The sequence below is a fragment of the Arvicanthis niloticus genome, chromosome 6 (genome assembly GCF_011762505.2).
Source record: "Arvicanthis niloticus isolate mArvNil1 chromosome 6, mArvNil1.pat.X, whole genome shotgun sequence".
NCBI classification, from domain to species: Eukaryota; Metazoa; Chordata; class Mammalia; order Rodentia; family Muridae; genus Arvicanthis; species Arvicanthis niloticus.
Window position 1 is genome coordinate 100,548,526 of NC_047663.1, and position 12,574 is coordinate 100,561,099.

At 43.1% G+C, this 12,574-nt stretch overlaps 1 protein-coding gene and 1 non-coding gene across 4 annotated transcripts in view; both read right to left on the reverse strand.

Annotated features, from left to right (window-relative positions):
- Zc3h7a (zinc finger CCCH-type containing 7A) overlaps positions 1-12,574 on the reverse strand; it is a 37,661-nt gene that overhangs the window by 18,955 nt on the left and 6,132 nt on the right. The window contains exons 1-7 of one of the 3 annotated variants that reach the window (XR_013111485.1): positions 6,841-7,845; positions 6,481-6,581; positions 5,197-5,236; positions 3,264-3,461; positions 1,568-1,726; positions 1,282-1,362; positions 1,151-1,189 (exon numbers count right to left, since the gene is read on the reverse strand). Coding sequence is in view for 2 of the 3 variants with exons in the window: in XM_076937430.1 (XP_076793545.1) it covers positions 1,151-1,189; positions 1,282-1,362; positions 1,568-1,726; positions 3,264-3,461; positions 5,197-5,236; positions 6,481-6,581; positions 6,841-6,846 (624 nt within the window). In the remaining variant the exon portion in view is untranslated. Of the gene's footprint in view, positions 1-1,150; positions 1,190-1,281; positions 1,363-1,567; positions 1,727-3,263; positions 3,462-5,196; positions 5,237-6,480; positions 6,582-6,840; positions 7,846-12,574 lie in introns of those variants that run through there. The other 2 variants (XM_076937430.1, XM_034505743.2) reach the window with 2 other exon arrangements.
- LOC117712191 (U1 spliceosomal RNA) lies at positions 9,914-10,082 on the reverse strand. The gene has a single exon (XR_004607258.1). It is a non-coding gene; the product is annotated as a U1 spliceosomal RNA (small nuclear RNA).

The window sequence follows — 12,574 nt, forward strand, 5'->3', positions numbered from 1 at the left end:
AAGAAAAAAAAAAAAAAAAAAAAGAATAATTGCCAGAAGTGGTGAAAAAAAAAAGAATAATTGGCAGAAGTGGTGGTGCATGCCTTTAATCCCAGCACTTGGGAAGCAGAGATAGACGGATCTCTGTGAGTTTGAGGCCTACAGAGTGAGTTCTATGGCAGCCAGTGTTACACAGAGAAATCCTGTTCCAAAACAACACCTCCCCCTGGGGAAAAAAAATGAGACAGTATTTAACTATGTAGTCCTGGCTGTCCTGGAACTCTCTATGTAAACCAGGTTGGCCTCGATCTCACAGAGTTCCTCCTGCCTCTCTGCTTCTGAGACTTGAGATAAACAGCATCTATATCCATTTCTTGAGAAAGCTCTTATGTTTAATTTTTTTAAAGTTTTAAAAATTAGGGCTGGAGAGATGGCTCAGCAGTTAAGAGCACTGACTGCTCTTCCAGAGGTCCTGAGTTCAATTCCCAGCAACCACATGTGACTCATCACCATCTGTAACAGGATCCGACACCCTCTTCTGGTGTGTCTGAAGACAGCTACAGTGTACTCATACAAAATCAATAAATAAATCTTTTTTAAAAAATTAGATTTGTTCATTTTATTTTACCTATGTTTTGGCTGTGTATGTCTGGATACCACATGTATGCTTTGTGTCCTGGAAAGACACAAGACAGCATCAGATCCCCTGGAACTGGAGTTACTGATGGTTATGAGCTGCCACATGGGTGCTGGGAATTGAACCTGGGCCCTCTGCAAGAGCAGTAAGTGCTCTTAACTGCAGAGCCATCGCTCCAGCTTTTTTTTTTTTTTCTTTTTTTCTTTTTCTTTTTCTTTTCTTTTCTTTTTTAAACCCCAATGTTCTCTGTAGTATCTGGCCCAGAGCCACAGTTTTCAAAGAAAACTGAACATCTAAGTGTTCACATCCTGTCACATCCTGTCACATGCTCTAGTGGCCTGCAGAAAATGCTGGCTGAAACTAAAGTATAAGACTTGAATTGTTTTTTTTGTTCTCTAAAGTGATAGGAAGCCAGGGCCCATTTCATGTTTGAAGCCTCAAAGAGAACCACACTAAAAATAGAGAGCACAGTTGCTAAGCCCTCCAGCCCTGCTTCCCTCAGAAGTGTAACTCTTGTACACATAATGACCCTACCTTGGGAGCCCCATCCCCAGGAACTGAGTTCAGTGAGAGCTGAAATAAAATGAAAACACAATTTCAAAACAGAACTGACTCAAGATTATAAAACAAAATGGAAAGAATTCTGAGAGATAAGTTTTGCTTACCTCAGCTCTAACATATGCTTTCCTTATTTTAAATCCCAATTTCTGAGCTATTTCTTGAGTTAGTTTTATTACATGTTCATCCTAGAAAGAGCAACATTCATGAATATATCTGTAGTGAGGCAAGTAAGCAGGACTGTGACACTGCCCACCTAGACACTTGCTTTGTTAGCTATTTACATTCAAAGGAAGCAAGTTGAAGGTTGCATGAAAACTTGGCCGTTTCTCCATGTGAGAGCTGTAGGATACTCATGACGCAGACAAATGAGCTGAAGCACCAGCTCCATACCTGAGGCACTGCTAAGGAGCACTTTGCCACAGCGTCGTAGGCCTCTCTGTAGAGCCCCAGGTCACTTAGAGCCTTAGCCTTCCGATACAGAGCCTTGCAGTTACTGGCATTTACACTGAGGACAGCATTACAGTCTTCTAAAACCTTATCAAGGAGACCCTGGGGGCAACAGCCAAAACAACAACAACAACAACAAAAAAAAAAAAAAACAGAATCACAAGGTTAATATCACACTCACTACCTGTTTCATGCATGGAGACAAATGCATGACCCCATTTTATAACCTTCAACTTAAACTCAAAGTTCACAATGATATTTTTCATTTGAGTGATTGTTAGAATTTTTATTTCCATACATAAAAGTAGGAAAATTATCATGAATATCTATATACTCCCTATCCTATGTCAAACAGATATGAGTACTTGGTCATAGGGTCCCAGATCTCCAAAGAAGACAGCTTCTCAGACATATGTCCCCTATTTTCCTCCTCCCTGTCATCACTGCTTTTAAATCCATTAAAAATGACAAATGTGAAGGCTTGAGAGATGGATAAGCAGTTAAGAGCACTGGCCACTCTTGAGAGTTCCCAGATTTAATTCCCAGCATCTATTAGGAGGCTCACAATTGCCTGTAACTCCAATCCCAGGGAATCAGACATCTTCTTCTGCCTCTACAGGCACCAGGCAAACAAACATGGCAGTGCACAGACACACGGGCAAACACTCATACACACTGCACACAAATGGTACGAATATGCATGACGGCAAAACATAAAGCAAAATAAATAAATCTAAGAAATATATTGTTAAGCCAAATGAGGGGTCGGTGAGATGGCTCCCCAGGTCAAAGCATCTGCTGTGTAACCTTGATGACCCACAGTGCAACTCAAGAACCAAATGTTGGCCTCTAAAGTCTAAGCTCTCATTCTCTCTGCCCTTCCCCATATTAATAAATAAAATAACAAATTTAAGTGCCAAGTGGGTAACTCTAGTGATGACAGTGTGCTGTGTATTTCAAGAGGGCTGAGAAAGGGGCTAGGGTACAGCTCAATGGTGGGGTGCTTGCCCAGCCATGTGCAGGCCATACATTCCATCCCTAGCCCTATGAGAAATAAAATAAAACTTCTTGTTGAAAAACAAAACAGTAACAAAAATACTGCAGACTTATCTTGTAAGAGACTGCTCTTGGCTGGCACCCAGAAGCCCTCAGAAGCATAGAGCTACAGCAACTATTCTTTGTAAAAATAGAATTAAAAAGAAAATTTAAAAATAGAAGAAAAAAAAAAAAAAAGAAGAAGAATTTGCCTATGTTCTTACTACAAACAAATAACCCTTACCCTAGTGTGAACACTGTATAGTGTGGGCACACGTCACTGGTACACCAAATGTCTACCACGTATCTCCAGTGCTGACATATCAATTTTAAAAGGAAACTATAATTTAACTCCTAAATAGCCTAATGATTAGGAATCCATTATAGAAAGCAACATTAGCCATCCATGAGTACACGCGAACAGAGCTAGCGGGCCGGGGTGCAGCTTAGTGGTGGACGTCCTACTCTTACGCTAGGGTCTTGAAAGCACAAGGCCCAAGGTTCCACACCTCATGCAGGGCAAAAATTAGGAAAATGACTTTTTATTAATGTACTACATCACTGAAGAAAACCCTCTAAAATTACTTTAAAACTCCCAACTCACCATATTAGAATAGCAGGCAATACGATTTATACGAAGTTTTTCAATGATTTCTTTAGGAATTACAATTTCTTCAGACTTTGCATAATTAGCTATATTCAAAGCTTCTGAGTACTGAATTAGAGAGCCGCTCCAGTCACATTCCCGATAAATGTCATTTCCTTCATTAAAAAGGTTTCTCACGAGAGCATGCAAATACACCTAAAAAGAGAAAATGCCTCTTGAAGACAGAACAAGTGAAGACAGAGGTAAATACCATTTCTATGCTTAAAACCCCAGAGAGCACCGCAGGGCACAACTGCGTGAGAAAGCCTGCTGCTGCCACCTCGCTAGGAGGTTCATCTTGCCTAAGTTAACAAGAGAAAATACATTCCCCTTATCAGAAAATTTAGGGCCAAAAGCACTTGGTATGTGTGTCTCAGATTCTGTGCAGATAACAAAGCACTTGGTGGAAGTCCTCAGTCAAGAGAGTCCATTTCATATTTAGGGCTTCAAATTTGCAGCCATCCTCCTGCCTCTGCTTCCCAAAAGCTGAGATTACAGGCAAGAGTTAGCACACTCAGCTTTAGTTTAAACCTTTGACTAGTATTTCTGATAAGGCAACCGTAATAAATGCGTTCCGCCTGCTGCTGTGCAGCACACTAGGAAACACGGACATGGGGTGTGCACACATGCACGGGCCCTCTAGTGTGTGCATGTCTTTACCAGTATGGCTGAGCTTTTTACATTTCTACAGACCATTTACAGTTGTTCTTTAAAAGCATTACATTATTCACAGGGCTGGGAGGAGTGCTTGTGTGCAGGTCACTGAGTGTTGGTCAGATAATTAGTCAGTCAGGGCTGGGGGCGGATCCCTCCTTCTATTCTGTGGGATCCACGGAAGAAATTCGGGTCATCAGCTTAATGCCTGGCACCCTTACACGCCCAGCCACCGCTCAGGGCCTGTATTTCTCCTTTCATAAGCTATTTGTTTAGATCATTTTCTGATTTACAGAAAGGAAATAGAGCTAAGTAATTTTTGAGTGATTATACCCATTTTTTGATAAGTGCAAATAATGGTTTGATACTTTAAAAAGACCTTTTCTATCACATGACCAGATCTTTTTTTTTTTTTTTTTTTTTTTTTTTTTTTTTTTGGTCTTAGTAAACACATGTTTAAAATGACTAGATTACTGACAAACAAATCAGGCCCTGAAGCCACATGTGGCTTGTGACATATCACTTAACCTTGGTAGGCCCCAGTTCCATATGTGGAAAAACAAAAGGATTTCTCTAGGTATTCAGCTCAAATACTTTATGACTCTCCTCTGTGGAGAGAGAAGAGGAGGAACTGAACACAGGGGAAGGAGGAAGGTGGACATTTGGAAACACACACCCTCAGAAATTCAAAGCCACAATTCTGTAGTCCAAGGCCCAAAGGAGTGGCCACCTTCGCCCTGGGTCTGGCCAGTTCATTCCCAGCTCTTCCCTCCCTATCAAGACAATCTTCCTTCACTGCTTTCAGAAGTTACCAAAACCAAAAATAATAATACCCCACCTTCTCTGTTGAATTTCTGTCCTACTTATTTTTGATAAAATGTTAATTAATGGCAAAGGACTAAAAATGCATCCTAATTCAAACTACACTAACACAGGAAAGAAGATGCAGGACAACTGTCCAGAAATGCCCTAGGGCGCACTATATAGAAGAGCTGGGTGAGCTTTTTCTGTAAATGCCAGAGAGAATATTTAAAGTACTGTGGGACATTTGAGTTCTGCCCTGTATCACACAGGCACCACAGAGAACCCATAACAACTGCAGTTGCCATGTTCAGGTAAAGCTCTCTATGAAGGAGGGCAGCTGGCCGGTGTGACAGTCAAGGCTAGATTGCCAAATCCTGCTGCAGATTACAGTTCTTGAGCCCCTGTCCCCTCCGCAGCCTCCCCAGATCATTACCGCATACTGTTCCTGGGTCCCTGGATAAGACAGCGGAGACCTGAGAAGAAACAAATCTCCTGTAATTACCAAGTTCTACTAAAAGTTTTGTTTGTTAGTTCTAAGGCAGTAACCCTTATTGGCCTGGAACTTACTGAGATCAGCTTGCCTCCACTTCCCAAGTGCTGGGCTTACAAGAACACTCTACCACTACAGACCCCCTGTCAGCATAATTCTGCCAGAAGTTATCTTAAACTGTGCTTTTCAGGAGCTAAAGAGATGGCTCTGTAGTTAAGAGCATGTAGTGCTCCTGCAGAGGACCCTGATTCAGTTCCCAACAGCCACATGGCACCTCAAAGATCCAACACTCTCTTCTGGGTTCTGAGGGTACCAGGCACATATATAGTATACACACATGCATGAAGGGAAAACACTTAAACACATAAAAATCAACCTTTAAAAAAAAAACTGTTGTTTTTAACTTAGTGTTGGTTCAAAACACATTTTTTTTTCTTCAGAGACAGGATTTCTCTGTGTAGTCCTGACTGTCCTGGAACTTACTCAGTAGCCCAGGCTGGCCTTGAACCCTCACAGTCCCACCACTGGCTCCCAAGTACAGGAATTAACACAAGTACTCAGACTTCAGACATGGGACACCATCACCATCACTGTTCCCTAAGATCAACACTTCTTTTGCATTTACTCCTTTTAAAAATAGTACAGAATTATTAACACTTTCTGATCTGACTTATTGTAGGCCAATGTCTCCTCCTCAGAAGGAACAGAGAGGCCCTTCTTCCTGGACATGTGCCCCGGGAAAAAGCTGTCTGTTACAGGTGCTGTTCCTAACAATAAAGTCTGACGGCAAAAGTCCGCTGCACTACAGATGTTCACTTCAGATGATTAATTCATCAGAATGCTTCTTATGGGAACACAATTCTTTAGTCTAAATTATGAGAAGACACTGTAACATCAGAGCTTTAGCCTTAAAAAACAACAATAAAAATAATATAAAAATATCCAAACTAAGAAAAAAAGTGTTAGCATGGAAATGTGTCATTTCTAACCCAACCTGAATACTATGAAATTTCTCAGACTTGCTAGGTTTGGTGGCTCATGCCTAGAGGCTGAGGCAGGAGGATTGCTAGTTTACCACTTTCTTGAGCTACAGATTTTATCACAAAACAGACCAGTGCAATTCTATAAAAACCCAAAAGAGTTCCCTGATTTTCTCCATGTGTGGACACCACAATACAGAGGTAGCCATCAGACAAGCACAGCAGCCATGCTGTGTCAAGCTCTTACTGGATGAACTGTAGGCCTTCCTTAATGCTGTGCTGCCTTCTTCTTCTCTCCTCGGGCACACTGGACATGTTACCATGTACATCCACTTGCCAGTGAGCACTCTGAAAAGAAACAAGGCACGAAATTACTGCCAGCAATTCTGGATCCCCAATAAAACAACCAGAACTCTAGGCCCTTCGCTTAGGCCAGGACACTCCCACCTCCAAAAGTCCTGGACACTGAGGAGCCTGGTAGGCCTTTCTTTGGGGTCCCTGTGGTCTTGTGACTCTGCCAATCCTGTATGCCCCTCCTAAAACAGCCTCCACGCAAAGTCACATAGCCTTTCTCACACGGGGGTTTGTTGTTTCCCTGTCAACTCACATGCATGAACTGCCACAGAACAATGTCTTCGCCTTGTTGAGCTTTTGGAAGATCTCCAGAAACAAAACCTTCGCATCTGCATGCCTTGGAAGGACCTGACTTCCGAGGAGTGGAGCCAGAGCCCCCAAGCTCACCCTGTTGACAGCCCAGACAGATCTAATACAGCAACTTCATGCAGGCTCTCCAGCCCTCTGAGCAGCTCTCATAGAGCGGTTCCCAGCAAATTAAAGAGAACCCTTGAGAAGGACCCCAAGATGAAGAATGGATTTCTGTGGGTTGGCAAGATGGCTCAGTGGATAAGAACTGGTTGCTCTGCCCAGGCTTGGGCTCAAATCCCAGCACTCACACTGGCAGTTCACAGCCATCTGAGACTTCAGTTCCAGGTGATCTCATGCCCTTTTCTACCCTACTCAGGCCCTGCACGCATGTGGTACATGGACACGCATGCAGGCAAAACACCCACACACATAAACTTTTAAAGTATGTGTTCCCTGATCCCCAAGCTGAGCTTCCAAGCTCAGTGTCAGATGTGAGCCTCAGTGCTGACTTGTGTTCGGGGGTATCCTCCACACTGCTAGAGGTTAGCAGTCTCTCTATCCACCATCTGTGGCAATCAAGCATAGCTCCAGACACTGCCAAACATCCTTGGGGGGCCAGCAGGGAGAGGGGCATCCCATCATCATCTGCTGAGAACTGAAACCAACAATGAACAGGGTTATCTTAGCAAAGGGAAATCCCACCCACACTTCAAGCAGGCAGCTGGGGAGTTCTGGTTCACTACTGCTTGCCACTGTGGTGACATGGTAAGATACACAGGACTGGATGCCTGGAGGCTGACCATCACACATCTTTTTGGTCTTTCCAATACTGTCAAGAGCTAAGTATTTATATTTGATACTGTAAAGGTGGCACTTAGAAAAGACATCTACCACTTGTTTTTAAATACTTCCCTAAGCCAGGCGTGGTGGCGAACAACTTTAATCACAGAGCGAGTACCAAGACAACCTACACCCTATCTCAGAAAAACTAACTAAATAAATAAATATAAAAATAAAATTCTGAGTTTTATCTTTTTTTTTCCCCAGAGCTGAGGACCGAACCCAGAGCCTTGCACTTGCTAGGCAAGTGCTCCACCACTGAGCTAAATCCCCAACCCCAAATTCTGAGTTTTAAAAGTCTACGCCACTGAAGACTGCAAAGATGGCTCAGTGGTTAAGAGCACTAGCTGATCTTCTAAAGACCCAGGCTCAAGTTCCAACACCCACATGGCAGCTCATAACTGTCTGCAACTTCCATCCCAAGGTACCTGACACCTTCTTCTGGAACTAGGCACGCAAGTGATACACAGACATGTGTTTTACCTGCACAAAACACCCATGCATACGTACAATAAACAGCTTTATTTATTTTTAAATTCATGACACTTAAGTAATAAAATGATACTATTTCTGGAATTTAGGGGTTGTTTTTAGTTTTGTTTTATTGTTGTTGTTGGGTTTGTTTGGTTTGGGTTTTTTGAGACAGGGTTTCTGTGTAGCCCTGGCTGTCCTGGAACTCACTCTGTACACCAGGCTGGCCTCGAACTCAAGAGAGCCTCTGCCTCCTCTGCCTTCTCTGCCTCCTCTAACTCTGGCCCCTGGCCTCTGGCTCTGCCTCTGCATGCCAGGATTAAAGGCATGTGCCAGCATCACCCGGCTCTTTCTGGAATTTTAAAACAGCTTTTAAACAGTTTGGCCTAGAAGCAACAGAGATAGTTCAGAGGTTGACATCCTCTGAGACTTTCCTTAGACAAACTGCAGGGATGATACAGATGTCTGTTTGTCTGTCTGCCTCTCTCTCTCTCTCTCCCTCTCTCTCTGAATGGGGCCCCGTTTACTTGCTTTTTGTGTGTTGGGAGTGTGGCAGGGAGTGCCAGAGGCGGGATCAAAGACCTCACATAGACTGAAAATGTAATCTACCATGTAGTCTATCACTAAACTACATCCCAAACCCTATCAGGAGTGACCGAGAGTCAGAACCTTACCTGGCTCGGTGAGAACTCGTGCCTGCTATGCATGAGGCCCTGGAGTCCATTACCAGTACAGGGAGTGTGAGAGGGAGAGGGAGAAGGAGAGGAGCTAGACAGATGGCTCTGTGATTACAGAGCTGAAGAATGCACATTGCTCTTGCAGAAGACCTGAGTTCAGTTATCCACACCCATATTCAATGGCTCAACTACCTGTAACTCTAGTTCCAGAGGATCCAGTGCTCTTTTCTGGCCTCTGAGGGTACCTGAATACAGGTGGCATACACGCATATAGACACACATAACTATAACAAATAAAACCAAACACAAATCTTTAGCTAGGCAGTGGTGCACACCTTTGATCCCGGCATGCAGGAGACAGAGAGAGGTTCAAACCCTGTCTTGAAACAACAAAAATTTAAAATTTAAAAAAAAAAAAAGAAGAGGGGAATGGGATAGGGGTTTTCTAGGGAGGGGAAATGGGGAAAGGGGATGGCATCTGAAATGTAAATAAAATATCCAATTAAGATTTTCACATAAAATTTTTTTAAAAAAAAGAAAAAAAAAAAGAGAAAAAAAAAAAAAAAACTCTTTAAAGGTGAGGCCCAACTTTGACAGGATTGAAGAGTCAGGTGGAAAGATGGGAATGGGTGTGGTGGATGGGCAGCTGCCACAGTGCTGACTAATTCAGGGACTTGGGTTCATCCCCTAGCACTGTAGATAATGCCACAATAAAACCACAAACTAAGATAAGGTGATAAACTAAAATAGTTTTCTTTCTTTAAAAATGGAGTTATGAGGTAGGATTATTGAATCAAGTCAAGTTAAATCTGTGGTAGAACCTGTATGCCCTCCTTCTTTTCTTCCTGTTTTAAAGATATAATTATTAATTAATTTGTTTTTTTTTTTTTTGAGTCAGGGTTTCTCTTTGTAGCTTTGGCTATTCTGGAACTAGCTCTGTAGACCAGGCTGGCCTCAAACTCACAGAGATCCTCCTGCCTCTGCTTTCCAAGAGCTGGGATTAAAAGTGTGTGCCACTGTGCGCAGCTGAGAATATTTTTTTCTTTACAGAGAAGAACACAAATGCAATCTCCCACTACCCCCAAAGTGTGCAGTTGTGTTTCCCGCATTTGGGGAAATCTCAGGAGTCAATCAACAAACCCCAAGTACAACAGATGAACACCCCCGGGGGCCAACCACTTTCTCGACCATGGTATCTCCCCTGCCAGATAAGTATGAGAATTCTTTTTTAAAAGTCTGAGAGCCACTTCTCTCACACAGACAAAAGCTATGCTACCAGATTATGTCACTCCTTCCTCACTCTCGCTCTCGGCCATTCCTAGGCTGTCCCTACCTCACTTGCCGCTGTATCGTCACAGCCAGACCCCCATCTTCACCCGGCCTCCCCTTGGGTGAGCACCCTGAGTTTTATCTGCCCTCTCTTCCAGATATCCCCACCCTCTTCCCTACAGGACTTCTAGCTCTGGCCCTGACTACTGCCCACATCATCCATCTCTGAAAGAGCTGCAGATGGCTCCCTGTCTCTGACGTTCCACGTGGGTGCCACAGTTAAACTTTTAAACTGTTTAAACTGTTTACAAGGTACAATGACAGTGAGTGGAATGTCTCCTTCCCAACAACACTGTCATGTCTGCCTGTCCCATGTGCCTTCCCCCAAGGCAACCAACCACTGCTTCCGGTCTCTTGTGTGTTGTGCCAAAGATACCCTATGGAAAATCCTTTATCCAAGCCAAGCCTGGTGGCACAACCTCTAATCACATTCAGGAAGAAACAGAAACATCAGAAGTTTTAGGCCATCCTTAGCTACATAGTGCATTCAAGATTAGCCTGGGCTACATGAGACCCTGTCTCAAAGGAAAAAAAAAAAAAAAAAACAGCAACAAGAAAACCCATTTGTCGCAATTTAGGTGCTAGTTATGAACCTTTAGACAAAACAATGTAGAATGACACATGACACATGTGCACACAAGCACAGAAGTGTTCATGGGAAGTCAGCACAGCATGTAAGGGCAACAGTCCTACACCCATGGCCTTTTCCTACTTTAATGCGTTTTTCACCGGAGGGAGAAGGGTAAGAGGTTCATGGGACTCTATAGACTCCTTTTGTGATTTCTGGAGAGTCTATAATTGTCATTTTGTGCATGGCTATTTGTCCTATTAGGGTGTTCTGCACATGGCCTTCTGCACTAATCCCCAAACAGTATTCCCTGTCTATCCACACATACCACATACCACACGCCATGCTCTGCGTTGGCTGTATCACAACTTATCCAAGCCCTGGTGTGCACACCCTGCTGTTAACCTTGCATGCTCACCAGGTACACAGGGCGTCACATGAAGGTCGGCATCTCTCAACTCTGTAGAATAAGGGCCCAGGTCTGTGGAGTAACACTGCCCACCCTCAATCAGAAGGGTGCCTGCTCCAGCCTGTCACCTTTGTCACCCAGGGAGGCAGAAGTAGAGAGCACAGTGAGAGCTTGAGACCTTTCCAGACTCACACCCTTTGTGCCTACTCCATGAACTTTCTCCCGGCTGAGATAACTAGTTACAGAAACGCTTTATTGAGACAAACTCCTAAGACACACGTTAAGATGCCATCAGGATGTCTCCCGATTTTATGACTTTTTTTTTTTAAACTTTGTCCTAGGACTTTCCACATCAAGCATTTTATTTCTCCGTAGCTGAGTTCATCAATATTTTCCTTTGTATCTTCTGGAGTTTGACACAGTCGTGATGTCATCTGTGCACAGAGATCATGCTAATTTTGGTGTTATTCCAAGTTTAGAGCATATGCTTTTGAAGCAAGAGTCTGACACACTCAGTAATATATTCATTCTGAAATTATAAAATAAATTTTTAATGTTTTCTTCTAGTATTTATTACTTTTTAAAAAAAAATCTGGCTGGGCAGTGGTGGTGCACACCTTTAATCCCAGCACTTGGGAGGCAGAGGCAGGCGTATTTCTGAGTTCGAGGCCAGCCTGGTCTACAGAGTGAGTTCCAGGACAGCCAGGGCTACACAGAGAAACTCTGTCTTGAAAAAAAAAGAAAAAAACAAAACAAAAAACAAAAAAATCTGACCTAGGGGATGGAGGGAGAGATGGCTCAGCAGCTAAAAGCACTGGCTGCTCTTCCAGAGGTCCTGATTCTATTTTCTGTATCCTCATGGCAGCTTCCGACCATCTGTACCTCCAGTCCTAGGGTATCTAATGCCATCTTCTGGCCCGTGTGGGTATTGCATACACATGGTGCACAAATATGCATACACTCACAACACCTCAATGTGTAAGAATTACAAAATGAAAATCTGGGGGGCTAGAAAGATGGCTCTGTGGTTAAGAGTACTAACTGTTCTTCCAGAAATCCTGAGTTCAATTCCCAGCAACCACATGGTGGCTCACAACCATCTATAAAGAGATCTGATGCCCTGTGTCTGAAGAGAGTGACAGTGTACGTGCATAAAATAAATAAATCTTTTTTTAAAAGAAAGGAAGGAAGGAAGAAAAAGAAAGAGAGAGAGAAAGAAAAAAGAAAGAAGGAAGGGAAGGAAGGAATGAAGAAAAAAGAAATAAAATAAATAAATAAATAAATAAATAAATAAATACAGGAACTGGAGTGATGGCTCACTTAATAAAGTACTTGCCCACACATGAGGACCCGAATTTTACCCCAGTACCCATATAAATGCCAGGTCCAGGAATGTGCACCT